This window comes from Natator depressus, chromosome 22, assembly GCF_965152275.1.
Source record: "Natator depressus isolate rNatDep1 chromosome 22, rNatDep2.hap1, whole genome shotgun sequence".
Taxonomy (NCBI): domain Eukaryota; kingdom Metazoa; phylum Chordata; order Testudines; family Cheloniidae; genus Natator; species Natator depressus.
In genome coordinates, this window is record NC_134255.1 from 13530216 (window position 1) to 13556796 (window position 26581).

General features: G+C 40.3%; 1 protein-coding gene across 1 annotated transcript in view; it reads right to left on the bottom strand.

Moving 5' to 3' along the window:
* The window catches only part of CBL (Cbl proto-oncogene), a 50194-nt gene extending 23613 nt beyond the window's left edge, over window positions 1-26581 (bottom strand). The window contains exons 1-2 of the mRNA XM_074936800.1: window positions 26414-26581; window positions 16513-16760 (exon numbers count right to left, since the gene is read on the bottom strand). Of these exons, the coding sequence (XP_074792901.1) occupies window positions 16513-16760; window positions 26414-26560 (395 nt within the window). The 5' untranslated portion in view covers window positions 26561-26581. The remainder of the gene's footprint in view (window positions 1-16512; window positions 16761-26413) is intronic.

A 26581-nucleotide genomic window follows, 5' to 3' on the forward strand; every position in this document is an offset into this window, starting at 1 on the left:
AACTGAAGTGTCTGCAATTTGGACAGGACACCACACTTCTGTTAGTGAGATTTTATACAGACAGACACAGAGACAGAGACAGAGAACAGTTGACTGCTGGGAAATTAAGCAATCTAGAGACTGAAAGAAGAAAGGTTCAAAGAACTAACGACTTCTGCACTTACTAAAAAAGTCCAAGTATTTTATTAGCTAATAAACTTCTGCAGCTGTAGCCTGGAGCCTCCATTCTTTAGGTATGAACAGAATGTTTAAAGATAGTTTAATACATACAATTACACTTAGGTATTACTAAATGCAGACTGGGTAGTTGCAGTGTGAATTGTGCTTTTAGTTTTGTTCCCTTGAATACTGTCCAGTCCCCCAAGGGGCAAGCCTCAAGTAACTTTTGTAGAGAGACTAAAAAGAAATAGCATAGTGAAATACAGTGTGACCAGATAACTGAGTAAGTCAGACAATTAATACGTGCTGAGCCAGTTTTAAGCCCCATGGAAGGTTTTTGAAGACCGAACAGATACTTTGCTTGATTCTCCTTCTCCTCCCCATCCCCTATGGTTATGCTACTTCCTTCCCACTTAATGATTGCTTCTGCTCCCCGGGTCTCACAGGAAGTCAACAGGTCAATCAAGTACTTCCAGTCCTACTGAAATCCTTCAGTGTGGCCTCCCTATGGGCCTCAGCTTCTCCCAGTTTGGTTTTCTGATGTTGGTCCCCTCTGACCTGTAGCAGGCTGTTCCTTTCCGGTTTCCTGTTTGTTGGATGAAAGCACTTTTCCACTGTAAGAGCTCAGTCTTGCAGAACAGTCAATAGTAGAGGCAGACTTTAATCTCAGTGGTTTTTTTAAGTTACATTTTATGCTTATTTAAATTCCACAGGGTTACAAAAAACCCACCTCTTTGCACAAATAGCCAATGACTGCTGCAGTTCATAAACTGCATTTATAAAAGCCTTCCTAAAACTAAGGTCACACTATCATCTTGCTACTTTCTTCCAATACTCCTTCAGTGCTAAGAAGAGCCTGGCACTGGTGTAACATTATGTTTCGTGTGCAGCAGCCTGCACCAGAAAGAAAGACTGTTCCAGAGCGGGATTTATATAGTTCTCACTGCGACGCACAGCTATAATGCTATTATAGTTTGAAGTGTGCATACAATACGATCATCCTGGGAAGCTTATTCCATTGAAAGTGCACCAGAGTTCCTGCAGCATGAAAGGAGTTAAAGGATGCAGCACAAGGTTAGCCAATGTCAGAGCTCTTCATTTCTCCTTTTTGAAATTTTCTTGTAGACTTAACAGTTGCTTACAGCCTGACTTTCAGAGGTGCTTAAGCATCTGCAGCCTCCATTGAGATACGCTGGGGTTGTGAGTGCTCACCACCTCTGAAAATCACACTCCGAGTACCCATCAAGGGACATTACAATACTTACTAAGTTCAGCAGCTTCAATAAACAGCACGCATTTTTACATGTGGCAATGTTCAAGTTCACATAAAAACTGAATATGTAATTACAGGACAATGTTGGCTGTCAAATAAAATCTAAACTAAAAGTAACTTGATTAACATCATAACTACAACCAATTTTAGGATAGAATTCTCTTTAAAGTAATTTCATGAAATTGGCAGCAAAGTTTGAGGCTGGCAGAGATCTTAAGACAGTAATTCTGACCCGAGTGTGGGGTTCTCTGGAGGGAAACACTTGTGAGGAGTAAAACCAAGTTATTGTACAATTCCTGACTACGCAGAACTGAAAGGGAAAGGGGAGGCTTAATATTTTAAGTGGACCATTAAAAAGGGACATGACCTGGAAAGGTGGCTAATGACAACAAATTAGAAGCAATGAGCAAAGTTCATTTGTGAAAAAGCTCCAGAAAAGAAGAAATGAGATTTGAGAAGAATTCACTTTTTTACTCTAATGAAAAGTGAAGAAAAGAAGCCTGACAAAATGCTGGAAGAGTCTGATCTCTAAATACTAAGTTCTTTAATGTATTTTTAAAGGCAACAAAGGATCTTGAAAAAAACCTGATGCAATTCTAAAACAAAGATTTATTGGCTCCTTATTTATATTGAGGAAGACTCTGATACATATACTGGGGACAGCCCATCTAGTTGATTTCCTTCCTGCAAGCATTTTGTTTACACAATACAAGGGTCCCTCATCAAAAAGGATGGCTAGAAAACCAGAAGAACATTTAGCCAAATAAAAAGGTAACAGCACTTGGCAGTCATTGTGCTATTTCCCAATATTACTGAAGACGTGTATTTTAAACAGCTTCTTGCAGCTCAGCTGCTCCTGCTCAGTTTTGAAATACTGCTTTGCAAGTACTGAATGATGTCTTGAATGTGTGACATTTTCTCTGCTTCCATAGAAGAATGTGATGTTCAAGTTCATTGGTAATTATTTCACTGGTTGAGAAGTTCTTGCCTGCTCCTTCACAGTTTTGCTTAAGCAGCTCTTTGGTAAGAATTTATTCAGCACTTTACATGTCCAAATAACTAATAGTTAACTTATCCTCAATAAACCTGTGAGACAAGGAGGTGTTGTTCCTATTTTACAGATGGGAAAGCTGAGGCAGAGAAGAAGTGACCTGGCAAAGGCCACGCAGCAAGTTAGTGGTCAAGTACAATCACAACTCTTTCCAATTCCTAATTGCATGTTCATTCCTCCAGAGTATGAGGTACTTCTGGCAAGTACTGCAAGAAACCCTGTAGTTCTCAAGAGACTTAGATCAGCACCACACAATGAACACTAGATGGCATTTATACAAAGAAGTCTCAACAAGTAATATGGGTATGCAGCAGCACACACTCAAATTTAGAACTGCTACATTCAAAAAGTACTCTATCTTTTTGGGTGCTGTAAACACTGCCTACATGTGACGTTAACTCATACTCTGTTGTGCTCCACATCATGCACAGCAATTGTAAGCAGTCATAGTTGGTGGGTCAGCTGACTGCTTTGATCTGCCACAGCTTGAGAGAATGCTACTCTTTACAGAAAAATTAAGATGAAATTGGATTTTCCTGTGACAAGAACGGAGTATTGAAGATTTATAGTAGTAAAACTTGGCTTTCTCCCCAAATGTTTAATAAATACTTTGCAATTACAGAAACTTATCAGAGGATCCCAGCATTTTTTTAAAAAGCCCCCCAATTGTATCAGCCGAGCTTTACAGCACCCAGATGAGGTCAGTGTTGCCCTTTTATAGCTGGGGAAAACTGAGGCACACCGAGGCTAATTGACGCAACTCAAGTTACACAAGGAGAAAAATAGAATTGATGTCTCCCTAACTTCCAGTCCTCTGTTAACACTTGTGGGTTCAAGACCCTAATATGTTTGGACACGTATAGAACAGTTAGTCCAGAATTTTTTTTAGGAATTAAGCTGTGTTGCAAGTTGATAGTTTGACAATTTAAGGATTCAAACATTTGAAATGACGTTCTTTAACCCTCTAACATGCAAGAGTGTGAAATGCACTTTACAGATGCCACCAAAACGGAGAGCTATCACATAGCCCATACCCTGTCACATTTTAAAGCTTATATGCCAGATACTAATAGTCAGACTCAGATAAATGGCTGCACAGAATTCCAGGAAGAATAGCAGTATGCCATTTCCTACCACTATGTCAGCCAACAACTGTGCTCTTAGCGTTAACATAACTGACCCTTACACACAAATACTGAGTAGGAATGCTTGAAGAGATCCTGAGATGACATTTATAACTCAGTGGCAGCTTCAGAGTCCTCTGCACACAGTAATCAGTTTTAAAAATAGATACAACGGAACTACTTTCAAGAAAGCTTCCAGCACAGGAAGTGAATGACATTCCATTTAACTACTACTGACTCAACAGCAGAAGTCACCTCCGGAGTAATAAGAAAAGGAGGACTTGTGGCACCTTAGAGACTAACCAATTTATTGAGCATGAGCTTTCGTGAGCTACAGCTCACTTCACCTACACTGGCACTTTCCCGGCAAAACTTTTGTCATTCAGGGGTGTTAAAAACAAAAAACAAAAAAACACCCCACCCCCACCCCCACAGGACCAAAGTTTTAGCGATGAAAAGCACCGGTGGGAACAGCGCTTTGTCGGCAGAAGTGAAAGCTGCTGCCGCTCGTGGGGGGTGGAAGATTTTTTTGTCGGCAGAAGCGAGCTCTCCTGCCGACAAACAGCAGCTACACTGCGCGCCTTTTAGCGGCATGGCTGTAGCGGCACAGCCATGTTGCTAAAAGCCTCGTCGTGTATCCATAGCCTTAGAACCGGCAGAATAGATGCCCACGTTATACTATTTTGAAGGAGTCAGCTAGCACTGCATTGATTTTGTGGACTGATTCATTAAGGCACCAATGGGAAAAAGGAATCTGGCACGTTAATTAGATGCAATAGGGCTGCTATCAAGAAAAGGCATAGGTCAAAACACCCTCCCCGCTTTCTTGTCAAGTTTTTACAAAAGATACATTGAAAGTTGAATATTCATTGTTCCATTCTTTGTACACTTACCGAAAGCAGTTAGTAACAATTTGTTCTGCATTTGTTCCTTCTCGTCACACGCTCGTTTTTTGTGCCGGACAAGACTTTAAGGGGGGACATTTAACAAGTGTAACACTAGCTATTTCTATTCCCTTTTTATACAACCCCCTTTTCATTGTGGCCACCAATTTCCATAGCTATAAAGAATCTTAGTTTAATTGCAGGTCCTTGGCTAAAAAGTGACTGTTTACTAGTTCAAAGCTTTGTCTTCACGCGCAGCATTCAAAACCTTAACACCTACAATACATGCGTTCTAGTGCGGTTGGAAAAAAAGCACTCAAAAATAAAAGCTACAGACAGCCCCACTGAGCGTTTAATTATAGCTTCCTAAGTTGTGTTTCAATAGACTACAAAAGCTTAAATAGGCTAATGCCTTTAATTTTACATGTGCTATGAAATAAACTTTCTACAGAAATGAATATTAAATACATTTATCCCGATACATGCATGCACCCTTTCGATTCAGTCTCCTAAAGCAATCCAAGAAACTGTATAAACAGCAACACTGAAATGCAACTATCTATTGGGGTACAGAGCAACAAATCACTTAACATATTACACACAAAATACTGTAAAACGATGGAGGTGGGACAATTTTGGCTCACATGTTATGTTTATGATTAAGGACATGAGATATCTGGAGCCTACACAGGACATCAGCTTTTAATAACTCCTGAACAACCCAGTATTCTAACCACAACATTGTGTTGGCTTTGCCTGGAATAACAAGCTCAGCTCCGGACTTTCTGATCCTGATGTTCAGATCACTTTTAACAGGCCACTTTGCTCTTTCTATGCTGAAGAGAAAAAAATATATCACCAGTTCATTTCTGCTGGATTTGGATATTTAAAATGCTTGATTATACAAGTGCTGAAGAGGCAGGGTTTAAAATGACTTAATCAGAGACTAGGCTAGGGAGTTCTACACTTCCTCAGAGGATTTGCAAGGATAAAGGACAATAGCATATCTAGTTAACAAATGTATTCCTTTATGGTGATCTCTGAAATATAATAGCAAGACTTGACCTCTGATGCTTGTATATCTCTTAACAGCAACACTCCTCAATATACCTATCTTAGGCCACTTACCCTCTGGATTACAGTCGGAACCATACCACAATGGAGTATTAGTGACTATGTGTTACAATGCAATAAGTCATTATAGCTAAAATCAATTCTGGATCACCTTTTTCCTCCCCACCCAGACCCCTCCACTTTTAATTCAAATAGGATTCTCCTATTCCTGCCCAAAGCTTCTCCAGATCCTCAATCTTTTCTGCCCTCCCTTGAACTTGAGGATGGGTAGAATCTCCTCGTTCATGCACGATACCATTAACAGACTGCCTGAGGGATGCAAGTGTCATCCTTTCATTGAAAAGTTTCTTTGCCCATCTCCACTCTTAAAACCTCCATTCATTCCCTTTTCTTAAATCTTGTCAAACAAGTGAACGCAGAACATTTTGCTACAGGGATAAAAATTCCCAAAGAATTTAAATCTACTTTATGTCTTTGAATGGAAATCTCTGAAGACCTGAAAACAAAGAATCCAGACGGCACAGAAACCTAGCGCCTGTGTCAACCTGCAGTCCTCCCCCTGCACTAGGTTTGGAAAGAACAATCCATTTTTGTTCATCATACTGTTTCCAAAAAAACTCTGCAACACCACCACTATACTTCTAGCCATGCTTTTTAGAGACAGCCAGTGGTCAATGAATCACACAGCCAAGTCAGTGGTACACTAACTGAAAATGCAACCTTATCCCCATTTCATGAAGAAAGCAAAATGTCTGCAGGTTCATGAACTTGTTCTATAGGTCACAAGGTAGTGTTTCAAAATATTAGAAAGGAGCTGTTCTAGTTTAGCTTACCACCTTTCATGAAGCTCAGCCAATTTTTCAGCAGCATCCTATCAGGCTGAAGTAATCTTCCTTTAGCAAAGGCACAATCTGTTGTCAAACAGCACAATCCAAAACGTGACAATGCCTCACACAAGAAGTTAAGATGTACAAAACACAGATGTCAGACAGCTAACTGCACAGGTTAAAACCCCAAGAAATTGATCAACATTTTAACCAATGATCTGTGATCAACTGGATGATTGCTTCTGCAGTGCCAGCCATAAAACTAAAGTCCATGAGGTAAACTAATTTCCTAGAAAACTTATTTTAGACTCAGACACAGAGGAAACACCCAGAGATCAAAATCCCATCCATTTATTACTGTGCAAGAATCCAAAAGCTCAATTTCACTTATAGAATTGCATCTGCACGAAAATGTTATTTATAATGGGAGGAAAGCGAAAATAATGAAAGTTTATGCTATTACATTGGTAATAGCTGTAACTGGTTACAGTTTTGACTATGAAATTCAACACCTAATCTCTCTATTAAAGCCCAAATGTAAGGAACAGATTCATATTTCCCCCCAGAAATTTAAATGGTAATGGTTTCTCCTTGCAAGCAGGCAATTAGGGCTTATATGCCGCAGCTTGGCAAGGAAACCTTTCTTGTGGACAGCCTTTGAGCCTGCTCTTGTCTTCAAGATGTTCTCATTTAAATGCAGATGTAGGCTCCACAAGTATTGTAGTGTTGTGGGTTTTCTGTTTCTCCCCTTTTCTTTCTTTTTGAAGTGTTAGCTGCATCAGAAGGAAGTGACAGAAGGAGGGCTCTTTTGCACCTCATTCACTAGGTGTTTTTTCCCCTCAATTCTTTCCCCTTCCCCCTGAGTGTTAGGAGACATGTCTGTTGGTCCAGTAAGAAGTTTTCTTGTTGGACATTTTGTGGGTCAGAATCTAAGAATCAATGGTTTAAAGCAAACAAACCAAGCTTTTTTATATCTTTCTGTGGGATCTGTTTCCTTCCTCTTTTAGACACATGTAAGTACTCTCCTTTATAAAAGACAGTAAATATCTACAGCTTTCTTCCTGCATGGATAAGTAATTCTATACCCTGGAGCAAGGCTAGAGTATGAAATCCTACTGAGGCAGCATCACTAAGTCTTGCTGTCAGATGGCATGACAATTAAACATGTTCCAACTTCTCAAGTCAGCAACTTGATGTTAAATTCAGAGAATTTTAGCATCCTCGGCACATAATCAATATATATTCTCACACAGAAAAGCAGGGGGTTTTTAGTTAATGTACCTTAACTATATAGCAAGGTTTCAGAGTAGCAGCTGTGTTAGTCTGTATTCACAAAAAGAAAAGGAGTACTTGTGGCACCTTAGAGACTAACCAATTTATTTGAGCATAAACTTTCGTGAGCTACAGCTCACTTGGGTTCTCAAACTGAGGGTCAGGACCCCCCAGGGGGTCATGAGGTTATTACATGGGGGGTCACGAGCTGTCAGCTTCCACCCCAAAGCCTGCTTTGCCTCCAGCATTTATAATGGTAAACATGTAAAAAAGTGTTTTTAATTTATAAGGGGGGCGCGGGGAGTTGCACACAGAGGCCTGCTATGTGAAAGGGGTCACCAATACAAAAGTTTGAGAACCACTGCTATATAGCCTACCTGTGCAAATAGCAAAAAGAAAGCAAACAATACTTGTGTCATTTAACACCTCATCTACAGTTGCCTTCTCAACTTCTAACGCTTCCCTTCCACAACACTGCCTCCTTCTCAACTTCTAACCCTCCCTTTCACCACAGAGCCTATATATATATCTCCATCCTCAGCCACTGAGAGACTATGGTCTGGTCTACACCTAAAGCTTAGGTCAACCCTTGAGAGATGTAGTTAAACTGACTTAATTCCTGGTACAGGCACTGCTAGGTCAGAGGAAGATTTTTTGTCAACCTAACTATCGCCTCTTGAAGGGGTGGATTTACTACCGTGACAGAAAACCCCCTTCCGTCTACGCTACAGTGCCACAGCTGTGCCACTGTAGCACTTGTATTATACAAGGTTTGAAGGCTGAATTTTGTTTAAAAAGATAAAATGGAAATTCTATCGGCAGTGGACTGTCCCACCAACTGATTCGGAGGATAGAAGCAGAGCCTATTCCCACTACTTAGAGAGGATATTAAAACCCAGCAAATTGAGACACTTCATATCTACATTTATGGATGGGTAAATTATTTGCCTTTCCTATATTCTCCACCAAGCAAGATATTAGATAACTGCAAAAAGACAGTTCATTAAGAGACATCTCTAGCTTACACAGCCAGGTGAGTTTATGAATCGCAACTCTTGTGTAAACTATCGCTTTCATGTCTACAGCAGGTACCTGTAACTTTCTGTGATAAAAATAAAGGAGTACTTGTGGCACCTTAGAGACTAACCAATTTATTTGAGCATAAGCTTTCGTGAGCTACAGCTCACTTCATCGGATGTAGCTCACGAAAGCTTATGCTCAAATAAATTGGTTAGTCTCTAAGGTGCCACAAGTACTCCTTTTCTTTTTGCGAATACAGACTAACACGGCTGTTACTCTGAAACCTGTGATAAAAATAAAAGCATTCCAACATGAACTGCAGTTAAGGTGAGTTAAAACTATACCATGAACAGTTGGGCAAGTTCAGCATTGCCATGAAGAGGTACTATTGTATTAGATTAACTGGAATCACTAAACCTTGCATTGCTGCAGGAAATGCACTTTTTTTGGTTCCCACCTTCCAAATAAAAAGGAACATGAATGTTTTGGTGTGTGTTTCCATGCTTGTCTAGCCCCACAGAAGCAGTACGTTTGCTATCGTGTATCCAAATTAGGCATTCAGGGTTAAAGTTGTTAATAACACAGATGTACCATACGCCACCTTTCTTTACTCTCCTGGGTCCCATATGTCCAGATATATAACGTGCAACCCACTAGGAGTTCATTACACAATTCAGTCTGTTTCAAACACAATCACTACAAGAGGATTCCAAACACAAAAAAGAAGGGCTGAGATCTAATAAGGACATATGGGAAAACACATTGCAAGATGGCACAACTGATATGGCCTTTTTCCTTCTACCCCTACAACTAGAATTCTCATTCAAACTCCTCTTCCACCGTTTTGGCCTCCTTGTCACCCCTAATGGACCCGCTTCGGTCCACACAAAATACAACTTCTAAAATTATCTTCTTTGCTTGATTCTGATCTACACTCCACACTCTGAATCTCAGTACTGGCTTCTCACTCTCTACCACGTTAAGTTTAAGCTCCTTGGGCGCTACTTTCAGGACCCTGCCCATCCCTACTTATCTGCAGATCTCTCTCTTCACATCGCCCTTACCTCTTCTGATCCAATTATACAAACCTTGATACCTCACCGAGTTGCCTCTCCTAAAAGCATCTGAGTTTTCTTTCACATGCCCTCAATGCATGGAACAACCTTTCTGAACTCAGCCACAAAGCCTATTGCACTCATATCCCTTATGGAGACCCTCTTCTACGGTGAAACATGAGACTAACATGCTGATTACAGCAAGATTGTGGGGTTACCTGGGACAGTCTACATTTTTAGAAATGTATTAAATTGTGGACAGTCACCTTGTGATCACTTTACTTGTACAGTACATTTCACCCAATACTCTCTTTCCAATTTTTAGATTAAGCTCTGCCTTTTTGTTTGGGAGTGCTAATGAAAACAAATATAATCAGTTATAGTGCATCATTTTGTGGAACGGCATACTTTTCTGAAATGCCTCCCACCAGACTCCATCTTCCCCCCATCTATGACCAGGAGATATTGTATATTCAGACAGAATAGGAACTGACTTTTTTCTAAAAAATGATCAGCTCCCATCCCGGGGAACTTTTTGTTGGTCAGAACACAAAGAACAAATATTAACCACAAGAATCTAGCAATCCACCCTTATTTTCTCATGGGCATAGTATGACCAAAAAATCCAAAGTAAACAAACCTTTAAAGACTAGTGGTTTTCAAAATCAGGGGCCAGCAGATACTGCAATTATGTTTTACTGAACTCCCAAATACGTAATCTGTATTTAGAAACCTGGTTCCTGACTAGCAAGTTCAAACTTACCCCACACAGGCCTCACTTCCCACAACTGATTGACTATATGCATAAGAGATGCAACATCCCCATAAGATTAAAAGTGTACTTAGGGACTTCTCATTTCTAAATTGAAGCACAAACTATTGTTCATTGCTTCCATGATCAGCGCCAATTCAAAAATATTCACGGCTTTCTACATACCACAGTTAAGTAGTGCTCGCATAGTTTAAAAAGCAGCCATGACTTTGCTGTAATCTTTAAACAGACATGTAAATTGAAGCAGAATTTAGATGACATCTTTAAAGATGTCAGAACGAAATAGCTGAGTTAAAAAAACGACACCAAATATATAAATACTGTATAACAGTTTATGGAAGCCAACAACAATTTCCACTGAAGCACTTTATACCAAACCACATTGCTGCAAGCTGCAAAACAGCCGTTACAGTCCTAAGAAAAGTGCTATGAATACTGAGCACTGGAAGTCAGCTAAACCTCACCTTGGTTTTAGCCACCCTAGGAGGATACTTTCTGCATAACAATTGTTAGTATATAGCATAGAAAGGTTAAATTCCATTTGATTGATTTTCTGATCACATTTAATGGAGCCCAGACTTTCAGCCACCATCCCTTAAACCGAGTGTTTCTACAAGTCTATTATAATTTCCTGAACACAACAGAGGAACAGGTGCATCAAAGAAAAAAGTTAGATATAATAAATACATCAAAGATTCATGCTCTGATCTTTGAAACTTAATTTTCTAAACCCTTAAAATGTAAATTTAATCTCACTTCCTGCTACTACATTTTAAACTGAGCCAAGTTTTCATTTTACAGTAAACACTTAACAATTGGCAGCCATATTCTGGTTCTACACAACTCTGGTGTAAGCATCATATATTGTACAGTGTACCATGAAATGCAAAGTGACTCCACGCTAGATGACACGCAATGAAGTTGCTCTGTAGAGTGTCAGCAAAAGGTCTAACAAACCAAAAAGAAAATGCCAATCTGGCCAAGAAAGCCAAACATTACACTCCACGATGCGCATAAAGTCATAACGCAGCACACATCTGTAGCCACTGTAACTCTACTGAATGGCACATGACCAACCAGACAGGATCTCTTCATTTCTGCCTCAATCCAGCTCTTGGAAGAATTCATTGGGGATCATTTTAAGTTGCTTGGGGGGAACCCTGTTCCTTGGTTTAGAGATCAAAAATAGTTTGAATTCAGAAAGATTTAAAGAAACCTAGTTCTCTTATCAAAAAGAGTGATTTATTTTGTCATTTGCCACTCAGTGTTGCATTTATTGGAAAGGGACACATGCACAGTTTGCACACGAGTTATGCAAATGTCCAAATACTTCATTTGTTCTAAACCATGAGAAATTTTGGGGAAGGAAACAAAGTGATTGCTAAATTCAGAAGATGGGAAGAAAGGTAAATGTTTAAATTGAGCACTACAGGAAACAGGCAAACCAGGGTAAAGGAGAATATGGAAAGCAATAACATTTAATAGGCTGAATGATAGCAAAACTGAGATAGGAAAAAACAGAATGTTTTCAAACATGTTCTAACTGGCCGGGGCAAACAAACAAAGAAAGAGCAAAATAAGAAACATCTTTCCTTGCCAAGAGGATGTATATAATGCTACCTCATAACGGAAGTTCAGCTGAATGCCAGACTCTTGTTCAGGGTTCCTGGCTTGTTCTAAAACAGCTGATGACAAACTTCTAGAACAATTGGGGGAGCTCAGCTTATTTTTAAAGCACAACCAATTTACCTTAAATCTCCTATGATTTTGTGGTTAATTTCCAAAATTTACAGTAATCAGTTCCTAAATGACACCTTACAGCAAGTTAGAACACAATAACCGGCCTGACAGGGGCACAGTGCTGAAAACAGAGGGTTCAACAAGCACATCTAAAAGCATTCCCATCTTAACCAGAGAATCCATATTCTGTACACATGTGATATCCTGAGTTAGTGCCTGAATCATTCATATGTTATAGACTATTCTAACCAATCGTGCCTTTTTATCCACTGAATAAATATGGGACGAGTGAGAGAGCTACCAAGCTCATGACTGCCCACTGGCTAAAACATGCCTGAAGTGTAGTCGGAGGAAAACTGCTTAATCCACACAAGGGTGACTACGTCTTTCTGGGTTGAGAGATGGATGGAGAGTAGGGAAGGAGAAGGTGAAAGCAGCAGGGCTGTGATTTAGTTACACCAGCATGCTTACCAGTTCTGACAGGCCAAAAATTTTCACTTCTGTGGATGTAGTGTTTGATTGTCAATCCTTCAGAAGCATAACTCTAGAGGGACTGCTAGTCAGATCCCACCTGGCAGACGGTAAAACTGACTGCAAAAGCACTGGTTTTGCAACTTATACGTACCATCTTGTCAATTAACATGCTTTGAATATTAGTTGAAATAGGCATTTTTGTTTTAACTCTAAACCATTATATTTTTTTTCCTTCTTTGCTTCTCTCAGGTCAGTGCTATGGAACTATCTGAGGAACAGAAGTCAGAAGATCAATTCTTGTGACTAAAATTTTGGACTTAAACAATTGATGTTGCCTGTCAGTTGGCATCTGCTCAGAATGATGGATCAGAATACTGAAACAATCAACAGGTTAGTGTACATTAGTGCATGTTCAGTACTGTACCACTTCTGAGCCTAGTACTGGAGGTGGATTGATCTGGACAAGGTCATTTGTGATGGTACAGGAGCCCAAAGCAAGCTAGTTTCCAATAAAAAAAGCTCTTAACAAAAGGTTTAAAATTAACCTTACATTAAAGCGTTCCTACAGTTCACTACACTGCAGAGCGGTTTACAGCCTTACATTGGGTTTGCAGGTTGTCAGCGTCCCAAAAGGTTTTCCAGCAAGATAGAAAACTCCAGCAAAAGACCCAAAGGCCAATTTTAATTAAAATACAGTTTACACAGTTAATCCATGGTGACAAATGCTTCTTGCATCATGCACGTTTTAATTTGAGCTAATCCAAAATGACTGCAGTTTTACATTAAACATTCTCACTCCCATAATGTCATGCTAAAAGTGTGTTATCCCCGAGGCATGCGTGCTCAAGCCCTCTCCCCATTACATCCACTATTTTTTATAACTTTTCATGCATATTCAAGTGTTTCTAGCTGAGAAATCTTCCCTGCCCTACCCCCAGTTTCAATTCCGATATCTATGAAGAGTCAATCAGAGTCTACAGAAGCAGCAATTTTCCCGTAAGGGACAATCTGGTCGTTTGATTTGGCTTCACTCATTATACTGGCCCCAAACCTTGAAATCCTTATACAGAAAATTGGAATTAAATTTTAAAGGCAGACAGATTTACAGCTTTGAAGCAAACTGTGAAACGTAGCATAATCCTTGCAAATCAAAAATCACAAATTTATCAAAAAGCCATGCTAAACAGCAGCTTTTAGTTCCATTTTCACCTCCCACATTCAAGAAATTACCTGAAAACTTCAAATGGCTATGAAGAGATTTTTAGTGAGGCACCATCTAAAAGTAAAATAACTTGACAGAATAATACTTAAACCCCTGAGTGGCCATGGAAAGGGGGAAATCAAAACGGTAATAATGAAGCCGTATTACATGAACACATTAAAACAAAAAATCATCAAGAAACATTTATGCAAAGTGGCTCCATCACTTCCCATCTTGGTTTCAAAATATTAGAAGCAAATAGCTGCAAAGGCTTCATTCACTTAAGTCATTCAGCTGCAACGAAATTCAACTGATCCAGCTAGTTCCACATTTTTCTACTTACTTCAGTTTGTACATAAAAAATAAACTGTACCTATTCCACTACCCTAGGCGCCCTTTGAAAACAGTTCAATACAAATATACGCTTTTTACAACTCCCTCCATTATCTTGTACCACCAATGGATAAATATATATAAATCAGCATTAACCCTTCCGCCCCCCATCAACCTCTTGCCACTTAAAGTGGCCATACCTCTCCTCCCTCCCTAAAAGCCAGAGAAAATAGGTAACCTCCAGGGCATGCTGCAATGCCCTTCAGATTCAGACTATTTTGGTCCAAGTGAGGGGCAAGTTCCAAAGTCAAAGTGCCCACAAAGAGGACCTCCTGCTGGTAACCTTTCCACCCCCATCCCCAGCTCCCATTTCTTATACTTAGCGGACTCCAGCTCAAGTGTCTGCTGATCTCAACTGTGACAGCTGGGCACAAGGAAGGAGGAGGTACCTCACGTAGGCAGGCCTCAGTCTATTTAGAGTTTATAATTCAAAACTAACCACAAAAAATCCATCCAGAAACCAACAGGCAGTCAATGCAGATCACAGAGCACTGGTGTAACATGCTTATGGTGAGATACCTCACTTAATTAGTGGTCTGCCAAATTCTGCACCAGCTTCAGTAATGAAGTAGTTTAAATTGAGGTAACAAAGGCATGGGTGACACGTGTAACATTTGAATCCACAACAGTCAAACTCATGGTCATCTGTAGAAGGAAAAAAGTCACTCTTGCTGTGACTGACACTTGACCATGTAAAAGCAGCTAGAAGTCTAACCAGCCACCCAGACTGTAAGCAAACAGATGTACGCTCACTGACAAAGGAGCACGTTTCCTCATCACATTTTATGGTTGTTTTCCAAGCCAACCAGCCACTGCCATATGTTTTATCAGACAGTCTAGCCCTCCATCCTTTTCTCCAAAAAGACTCAAGAAGTCACTATGTAAGGCAGCAAACTGAACTACTACAGCTGGGCCAGATGAAATGTAAAGTATCAGCATGCCAAAAACACCATGTTTCCTCGATAAACATTGCAACATCCATGTATGCAGATTAAAGGAGAAGGGTGACAAGATGGAACCCTATAGAACCTGTGACAGCACTTTTAGGGAAGAGAAAAATTCCCCACCACTACCCTTTGAGAATCTTCAACGAAAAACAAATGAAGGCACCCAAGAGCAGCCCTGTCTATCCCTACTTTGTTGACGTTAGTCAACAAAACCTTGCTCTCCATTGTATCAAACAGCTAAAGTAGCAGCCATATATGCATACTACTTTTAGTAACAGGACATGTGCTCATGACCTGTGTCCTTTAAGACACAAGCTGATAAATGAAGTGCTTCTAAAGCCTTGAGTCTCTCAAATCATGACAATAGTCAGGACACCAGAGAGCTGTTGCAGTCCATCTCTAAACAGACGTGACATGGAGGTCAAAGCGAGGGGGGAAAAAATGATGTCCGGGGACAACTTAATTGATAGTCAAGGATAAAATAGCATTATAAAATTCTAAGCCATTGATAAAGTGACTTGCCAAAAGAACACTCCTCTCCCTCGGAGACCTCTGAATACGCTCAGGTTCCTTTAATTTCAAAATAGATCAATTATGTGCCAATCAGAGCTTCACCCTAACTTCAAATTCTAGTATAGTATGAAAGGGAAGTGAGAGAATTTTAGGACAATCTCATGATTTTCTTCCCTCTGCCTCCTATGCTACAGGGTATTTTTTTTTACTTCATCAAACCTCCAGAACTGCAATCAAATTAACAGAGCAGAGGTCACAACTCCAACAATTAAAGTTTGTAAAATTAAGTCTTTCAATATTAAGTACTTAATTTTAAACCTCAGAACAAGCTATTCTGAAGTCTTTACAGATTTACAGACAAAAGAACCTTATTGGTGCTCTTTACTTTGGCATGGAGCTGTACTCAGGTACATCTCATACATAAATCTGAAAACCCATTCAGAACATAAATAATCTTATTCTTTATACTAGTGCGACTCAAATGAAAGCTAAGCCACAGCCAGGAATGATAAGATCTGGAATATGAATCTCTCTTCATATTCATGTCCTCTCGTTGCCTTCATTCCAGCACAGAATAATATTTTACTTCAAACTTTACCCTCTCCAGCTAACCTTAAATCTCTTCACTGATTTCTTCCTTCCCACATACCAACTACCAAGCTGTTCAGTTCAAGGTCTCACCCACTCAGCTAGCATGGTGCTACAAGTATTTGTGGTAACTTTTCCCCATTACCTCGGCTGAGAGTTCTCCTCATACATCCTCTCCTTCCCTTCCTTAAAGAGGCTGATGGTCTGTTTGGTCTTCTTCATCAGGTTCTCCATGAAGACCCTAAAGTACTCATTTTCTCCTAGGGTCTCCATCTTCCCCTCATAACGCGACAGGATGGTTCGTAGATGCTGATACGTATCAGGTAGCAGATCTAGAATATAGGGTGGGCTGTTCTTCAGTGCCAGTTTTGGGTTCTGACATAAACGCACCACCTGCAATAAATGAATAATGGAAAAAGTCACCACTTTGAGGTTTTAAGACTATTTAAAAATTACAAGTAAATATTGTTTAAATAGATGATCAGTGACATTGCTTTCTAATGGAAAGGTTTTCTAATTTGTATTACAGCAGTGAGATTATCTACACATTCCTAGTTAGGAAGAATTTGAGTCAATTATTCCACAAGTACACTGTGCAAAACAAATTAATAGGCTTATCAGTAAGGAAACTTTTTGCCATTTTCTATGCATCTATTTTTGCTTCTACATAACAGGTTAGGCACCATAACTGAACAGAAAAATTTCATTCAACCTGCAAAGAGAATGCTGATGCTGTAACCGTATATGACCAGACAGCTCTCGAAATGTTAGCGGTCTGCAAGAGAGCGACTACATGACAAAGCTCATGAAAACAAGTTTAATCAATAGGAAAAACAGTCTTAAAAAAGGATCATACACCTCACAGAGAAAGGCCTCATTTGTATCCAGAACAGCCAAGATTCTCAATTACCTAATCAAGGGAGAGAGAAAGCTAGCTACAGAAGGCATAATGCAACTTTTAAAGTTATTAGGGCTCTCTGAGCTCCAACCAAGTGCTGAAATACCGGCTTAGCATGACAAAGCAATTTCAGTGCTTTAATTCTAAAGCCATCTTTTTGAAAAGACAAAAAACAGGCAATTGGGAATAAGACTCAACTAACAGCTCTAGTCTTTGGCACGTTTACCTCAAACAAAAAATAAGGCTGGTGCAATAATTTCCTAAAGCTTTCTACTGTAGTGTAAAAGCACTGTTTTGACTTCCTAATATCAAAAGGCATGACTGAGGTCTAAACTGGCACCAGTGACGTGCAAAAGATTATTATAAAGCAGATCTCATAAAAATGCTGCAGAAGATCACTTTCTTCAGAAGGCTTTAGGAAGGTAGATAAGAAAGCGCCAAGAATAACCCGGTGCCGCTATGCAGTGCATCACCTACACAAAATCTGGTAAAAAACTACTATATGCCACCAAGTAACATTCTGAAAAAAATTAACTGGCTCTCTATATTACACACTTAAACACTTATTCCATTACTTTTGCCTCACAAGCTGTGACTGAACAGTAAATATTTAAACCAAATAACTAATTTAGTCTGAAATGGAACTCTAGCATTTCACTCAGCGTTTTAGGATAGGTGCAAGAAACACAGTGTGGAGAGGTCACACATGTCTTCCAATAATGCATGGCTCCACTGAGAGACTTCGATTTCCATCAAGGGAATGACTGCCTGACTGCACCAAGTCTCACACAGGTGACTAGTATTCTCATAATGAGAAGGAATTACACTCTGGAGGAGCACCGAATGTATAGGTGGGAAATAATCTAGCCAAGTAAACTTCCCCTCCAGTCTGAACTGACAAATACTAGGAGATCTAAACAAGGAGCGGAGTTATCACAAGAGTGGTGCTTCTTTCATACATTGTGAAATTAACCTTATCAGGGAACCAAGCTAGGACAACTGTATTCTGAGACCATAGTTTCACTTTGCAGCATGGAAGGATCCTAACCATGTCCCCAGCGCAAGCTACAGATAGCACCATTATTGCTCCTACAGATCTATTTTGTTATTTAAACAATTGGGTTTAAAACTATTCTTGGTGTGTTGTAGGGAAACCACATGAAGGAAGCAGACAAGTCAAAAACACAGAACAGTCATTTCTCTGGGTCAGCTACAATAGGAAATGGCACAGGCTGTTATCTCTTGAAACTATCCAGCTATGTAAGAAGCAGACCTACTGTATGTCAGTAACTATACAGACTTATTTGATATTGATATTCATATCAGACATGTTTTCCCAGAAAAGCAACAAATTCTGCAGACAGGTCGTATTCTCACAACCTCTATAAAACTTTTTCATTAAAATACCCTGTATGAATACCCAAAGTAAATGGTTTACAGATCAGAAAAGCTGAAAAACTTTGGTTTTATTACCTGATGAATTTTAAATAAGTTTAATTATTCACCAAACAGACACCTATTTCAACAGCTGAAGTTCACAACTCCCCATACCTGGTTTTAAAAGTACCCAATAGCAGCACTCAGATATAAAGTTACTTGCCTACGAACTGCCTGTCATTTAACAAACTGACTTTTCTTAATATATCAGCAAAAAAAAAAGAAAAAAAAAAGGGTTTCACTTTGTTTACTTCTCTACTTGTGCACTTGCAGCATCATGACAACGTTAAAAGGAGCGTTCACAGCTCTGGGAAACCAGCAGCGTATTAGCAAGTTACCATGCCCTCCATTCATTTTCTCCCCATGATTGCGGCTACCAAAGAACATTACAGTGAGTCCAGAAAGACAGCAAATACCTTACATTAGGTGTGCTCACCGTAAAGAGAAGTAATTTCTGCTTTTTTAAGTGACTTAAAAATAGGTGCAGTCTTAAATGGACATTGTCAACTGAAATTTGGCCTCACTGTAAAACTATTTTAAAACTAAAGCTTTTACCAACAGAAATGTTTCTATATTGTTAATAATTTAAATGAAAACAGTTGTTTGTGAACACAAGCTTTCCCAGGCAATGTTTTAAACTCTCAGAAAGGAGCAACTGAAAATTAAACAGACTACAAACAGTACTGAAATTGATTTTCCGTTTCCAAGCTGAAAGAAATGAAAAACGTTAACAAGGAGCATGAATACCTACAAGTATACTGGTCTCAGAGTGGTAGCCGTGTTAGCCTGTATCAGCAAAAACAACAAGGAGTCCTGTTTTAGCCCACAAAAGCTTATGCCCAAATAAATTTACTAGTCTCCAAAGTGCCACAAGGACTCCTCGTTTTTACAAGTATACTGGATTTTAAAATTTTCATCTAGCCTTGTAAAAGGAACACTGTAGGTTTACCATCATAGTTCCTATTTCTTAAATGTTTTTCTCTTCCTTATTGTTATATTAAAGACTCACATAAATAGGGGAACTATGACTAGAATGAGGAAACAGCGAAACTGACTTCAACGTGCTGTCAAAAGCACGAAGTAAAAAAAACCTAAAAAATAATTTCTTCTCTATTCTTTATGACTTGTAACAAGGGTAAGTAAAAAGTTCAGAAGAGTGTGATATTTATGTAGATGTTAACAACACAGGTGCAAAAGTTTGTTTGCAAGTTATGATTTGACAGTAACCTTGAAACAAAACAACGACAAAAAAACCTAGGAGTGACGGATCTCTTTCTATTGATTTCTCAACTCCTATTTCTCTTCCAACGCTGTTTTCCTAAACAGGCCTATGAGGAGTCTGATGCTTTCTTCCTTTTAAAAAACAAAGCTACAAGCTCCCTTTTTCGCCAAAGCCAAGCATTTGCTTTTTCCTTGAAACATCAGCAACTCAGTACATATCAACTTCTCAGCCTCCCACAAAGCCACACCTGACCACATCACTACTATCAGGGGTGACCTGCAACAAAATTTCTGAATTACATCCATATTTAGGTTACAGAGGTGTTTGCCATTTTAGTTCAGCCACCACCAGTTTCTTAAAAAGAAAAGGAGTCCTAGTGGCACCATAGAGACTAACCAATTTATTTGAGCATTTTCCACTGAACGCATCCGATGAAGTGAGCTGTAGCTCACGAAAGCTTATGCTCAAATAAATTGGTTAGTCTCTAGGTGCCACTAGTACTCCTTTTCTTTTTGCGAATACAGACTAACACGGCTGCTAATCTGACACCAGTTTCTTCTACATCCTGTAATGTGAAATCTACTATTCTTCCATCCCATCCAGTTACAAAACCCCTCTAAGTAGTTTAGAATTTCCATAACTAGTTCCTCAAATGCCCAAGAACAGCATTAGGTTATGTCTTCATTGCAGCAGGGAGAAAGCCTCCCAGCTTGGGTAGAAAGACTTGCGAAAGCACACTAAAAATAGCTGTGTGGACATCATGGTTTATCGGCAGAGTCTTGGGCGAGCCACCTTAGCTCAAGCCAGCCCTAGCCCAACCCTCTGCCAGTGCTGCAACATCCACACAACGATTTTTAGCATGCCATCATGAGCCGTGCTAGCACGAGTTTGTCTGCCTGAGGTGGGAGGCTCACTCCGAGCTACACTGTAGACATACTCTGGATATTATTTGTATTATTCTGCTGCCTAGATTAGGTTCTGAAGATAAATCATCAATTGCATTATCCACAAAAATAAAGCAACTCCCTCCTGCCAAGACACAGCACTAACAAGTTACTTTACAGCATCAATACATTTTCTGATATTAAGCACTGCTTTAATTGCTTAACACAGTGAAAAGATGAGGAAATAGGATAAATTAGACTGACATCAGTTCCTCCCACTTTAGCCTAGTAAAAATGTATAGGATGGCTACAGTCAGTGCAAAGAAGTGACTGAGATGCTCAGTGTGCTATTTGTAAAAAGAAAAAGGAAAAGGAGTACTTGTGGCACCTTAGAGACTAACCAGTTTATTTGAGCATGAGCTTTCGTGAGCTACAGCTCACTTCATCGGATGCATCCGATGAAGTGAGCTGTAGCTCACGAAAGCTCATGCTCAAATAAACTGGTTAGTCTCTAAGGTGCCACAAGTACTCCTTTTCCTTTTTCTTTTTACAAATACAGACTAACACGGCTGTTACTCTGAAACCTGTCAGTGTGCTATTTGTCGCTGCACTTTGAAGGCTCATAAGACATCTAACAGCAGAGCCTCAAAGGCATGATTCAACCTCTAGATAAGAAAGCAAACTGCTGAACTGAGATGAATTTCATAAGTTGCCATCAAACATCTAGAATACACAAAGGAGTGAAATTTCAAGGTGACCGGTAATATATAGATGTACAATATAAGAGATGCTATATGCCAGAACTGCATATAATATAGCGGCATGTTTAATCTTGCATACTTGAATAGGCAAACTGTGTTTATAACCATGTTAATCAATCATACTCTAGTTCTCTTACAGAACAAAGACAAAATACTTGCCTAAAGAACTTAAAAGGTTTCCTGTCCTACTTTAGCAAAGTTTCAAAAATTGTACCACAACCTCATATTCCAGTATCCTATTTAATCACATCAAAAGGCACAAACATACTAAAGGTACAAGGTTTTGTTATTTTCTTGAATGTTTGCCAGAGTGGGGCAGATATTCTAACAAAACTGTAGGTGGTGTGGCCCTAAAGAGTCTAACCTACATACTGAAAACTTTTTGGGACATGGACTGTGCCTACTTCTGTATCTGTACAGCACCTAGCATGACAGGGGCCTGATCAGGGACTGCAGCTGCAATTAATATATAAATATTAGTCTACAAAATGGCCAAATATTTAAAGATATATCAGCTTTCAAAAGGACTGTTTTATCCTCATGAAATAGAACAGAAGCGGGTTTCAATGGGGAACAAAATTGTTCCAATCAGTGAAACTCTCTGTCAGGACAATGTCATTTTTGGTTTGGTTTTTTGGAAGGGGTAAAGAGGCCTAGCACAGCCCAAACACTATTTTAGCTCCTAAACAAGGTGCACCAGGCCACACAACTCAGACAAGCCTCAGCCTGCACTCAAGTGTGAAAATGACCTGCCAAAGGTGGAAAAGGAATGTATGAGTATACTTTCCCCGAAAGTGTGAACTAAACTTTGAACACCACACCCAAACCAACTATTTATCTGTCTAGTGATTTTACTTGTTATTTAAATGGCTGCTTTCACATAAGGCAGTGGGCTGCAGAAGTAAAGTCCAAATAAGCTATAAGGGTGCAGATGGCAAACCAACATAAGATTTCACTGACAACTAAGGGTGTGTCTTCACTACCAACATTAAAGCGCTGCCGCGGCTGTAAAAAAAACCACCCCCACGAGAGGAGTAGCTCCCAGCGCTGGTGCACTGTCTACACTGCCACTTTACAGCGCTGACACTTGCGTCGTGCAGGGGGGTGTTTTTTCACACCCCCTGAGCGAGAAAGTTTACACTGCCACTTTACATAGCAGAAACTTTCTCGCTCAGGGGGTGTGAAAAAACACCCCCCTGCACGATGCAAGTGTCGGCGCTGTAAAGTGGCAGTGTAGACAAGGCCTAACATTGACATACTAGATTCGCGCAGAATGCCATGAAAGGGATCCATCTAAAAACCTGGAAAGAGATTATCCAGTGTCCAATTTTTGTTTAAAGTGATATGCTTATTTATTCTTGCAACTGTCAAACTTTGAGATTTACTGAAAACAGAACTTCCTAAGTACTGAAGTGTACTATTATATACTTGTTGCCTGTGCAGTAACGAGTCAAACAATTAGCTCCACAACTACAGCTTTTCTTTCAAATTTTAACAGATAGGAATGCAATGAGTTAAAATTTGAGAATCCTAGTTGATGTACCATGTTGATGAAGCCCTGGTCACAAGTCAAAAAACCCAATGCAAGCCTCACTACGGAACCCCACATCAACAGCCAAGGCATAAATAATGAGTAAAAAGAGATAACTGAAGATGAACATCCCACTGGATATACGAAGGAGTGCTGCCCAACACTGGAGCTTTGGCCTCATTATGGGTCACCGAAGGCAACTGTGGGAAGAACATGGGACAAAATTAATATGAAACAAAAATAAAACTTCTTCAGATGGAAGTTGGGCACTTGTCAAAATGTGCGGAGAGAATGGAATGGACAACTATTAGCTTGTGTAGGAAATTCATTAGCCACACGTGAAGAACAACAATACCTGAATGCTTTTGCAGGATACCAACTAATTTTACAGGTTAATGAATTTAGGTCACTGTACAGATACAAATACAGCAGGTGTCTGAGCTACAAGATCCCTTATCATACGTGCACCTATCAACTATTTTCTTACACACCTACTTGAGTTTGTGTGTATTTGAAGTAGTCAGATAATTGACAACAGAAACGAAGTTTCACAAAAATTTTCACAAGTTCTTCCCACCTCCTTGCAATTTCCTCAACCAAGTCTTGGTTAATGGTTGGCAATTTGTGTTAAGAAGCAGATATTCTATTTTAGGCCCAATCCTGTAACAGAATGTGTGTTCACAAACTGTTACCTCTATACAAAACTGTTGAAGTTAATGGGGCTCCACACAGATGCAGGGTGCACCCATGTAGATCAGACTGCAAGGTCAGGGTTTAAGTCTGATTTTAATATTTTAACTATTATTAAACACACAACTAGAGCTTTCAGCCACTATTTACTAACAAAGGCATTTCATAATGAGGTTGTAGAATTGGCAACCAACACAAGTTCAGGCAAAATAAATTCCTCTAAATATTTCTGCAGCAACTGCAGCACCCTTGGCTTTACTTCACTGATCACAATTTCATGGTAAGGAAACTGTGTGTGGCCAAGATCTGACTATGCAGATCAGTAACGGTATTGGTACCCAAAGACGCCCAGAAAATGCTGCTTTTATACCCCAAGATGACATACCAAGGTAATCTCCATCTTTCCAATTCCAACTTTTTTTTAAGCCTTTATTTGCCTGACTAGTCTATGTAGTTGAGCATGAATGTTCATGGCATATACATGGGAATGGAGATTCACATTAGAACAAGTTTCAGAGTAACAGCTATGGTAGTCTGTATTCGCAAAAAGAAAAGGAGGACTTGTGGCGCCTTAGAGACTAACCAATTTATTTGAGCATAAGCTTTCGTGTAGCTCACGAAAGCTGATGCTCAAATAAATTGGTTAGTCTCTAAGGTGCCACAAGTACTCCTATTAGAACAAGTCACATCCAGGCATCGACAACACATCTGTATATGCATACAGAAATATGCATATCTAACATCTTTCCAACATTTTGGTTATCACTTGTATTCTCTCATCTGTTCGCCCTCAGTAACGACAATGAAAGAAAAGGTTCTTGAAAGGTGCTTAGGTTATTACTTTCCTTTCTCCCATCTCTCCACATATAGGAGAGCTCATCACATACACAGCAAATGAAGGTCACAATCAAACCATGCTTTTTGTATAGTCTGCCAAGAGAATTTTAAAGGGAATTTTTTGGCATAAATGTTTCTTACTGGTCTTTTTAAAAAAGGTATTTCTATTTTTCTTTTCAGAATGAACAGAGCTATAACATTTGCTGCAGGAGATCCAGGGCTTAACATGTACAAATGCTGTCTGTTAAAAGAGGAAGAAAGATGACATGCATGGGTCGGCAGGCTTACTGTATGAGATATACCCATCCTGTCCAATAGGAGAAGGTGGATGGTGTGGCACTCCCCAAACTACTGCCAACTGCTTTCTAACTGCATTCATTATGCACTAATCTACTCTTTCAACTGAACCTAGCATTATGAAGTATGCCACTCATTTTATACACAAATATATCTCAATCCCATACAAATTTAGTCTCATCACTTATCCATGGATATTAACAACAGAAAAGTAAAATGTCACAACTAAGGTTACAGAAAACCATATATAATAAAGAAAATATATTCCCATTAAGCCTACCTCCTGGATTACTGTGCCCATTTGTGGCATGAAGAATAGTGCCAGAATCACTCATCTAGGTATAAACTAGGTTAGCACAATTCTCTACAATTAAAATTAAGCACTGACTGAGGCTATTTAGAGCAGTGGCTCCTCTACTAATATACCCATCAGTACTAAGACTTAATTTACCACATTCCTTCAGACCATCAAGCCAACTAGTCCAGCGTGCCATCTCTGGCAGTACCCACTCCCTGATGCTTGGGGGCAAAAGAAATTAATGAACCTGGATATGTAGTGCTGGAAGTTGTGGGAGTGATTCCTTTCTGATTCCTACAGCAATCATTTTATGCCATGAAGCATGAGATTTCGTTTCCCTTATTTTAGCATAACTCCGCATGTTTATTATAGAGGAAATTATACAGGGTCTCATGACTGGTACTCAAAACTCACTGCTTTAATAAAAAGTATCTATGCTGAGTCCCACTGCATTGTCACTACTCATCCAATAGACCTCTCCAAACTGCCAAGGTACCCCAGACCTCTATCTTGCCATCAAGAGAGCAGACCATGCTCAGCAGTGGGCTGGAACTCACAAGCAAGTGGGTCAACCTCAGCAAAATACTTCCTCTGGTTACATGGGTAGGATTTACCACAAATAGGTCAGAGGCAAGAACATGTCTGCAATGGTGCTGACCACCACTCCAGCCACCCCACCACTCAACAAGCTCTCCATCTTCCCCAACGCCCTAACCAGCACCCCCTAGAAATCCAGTCTTCCCTCTGACATATTGCTCCTCTCCTGAACACCACTACCATCTGCCCCAGCCTCTCCCCACAGCACATACCTTTCCAAAATCTAATTTCCTCTCTGCCATCTCCAGCCCCCAGCCCCATCTCCAGCCCAATCCTGCCCCAGCCCCATCTCCAGCCCAATCCTGCCCCAGCCCCATCTCCAGCCCAATCCTGCCCCATCTCCAGCCCAATCCTACCCCGCCCCATCACGAGCCCCCCGCCCCATCCTGCCCCACCCCATCGCGAGCCCCCCGCCCCATCTCCAGCCCAATCCTGCCCCGCCTCATCGCGAGCCCCCCGCCCCATCTCCAGCCCAATCCTGCCCCGCCCCATCGCGAGCCCCCCGCCCCATCTCCAGCCCAATCCTGCCCCGCCCCTCCCCTGCGGCCCTCCCCCCTCCCCTGCCCGTGTCTGCCCCCCTCCCCGTCCCCCAACCTTGTCCATGAGTTTCCAGCACTTCTCCACCATCTTCTTGTCCACGGCGCCGGGCTGGTGCGGGCCCAGGTGGTGGTGATGCGGCTGGAACGCGTCCTTCATCAGCCCGATCAGCCCGCCCGGGCCCTTCTTCAGAGGGGCCGCCATGGGTGGGGGGCTGCGGGGAGC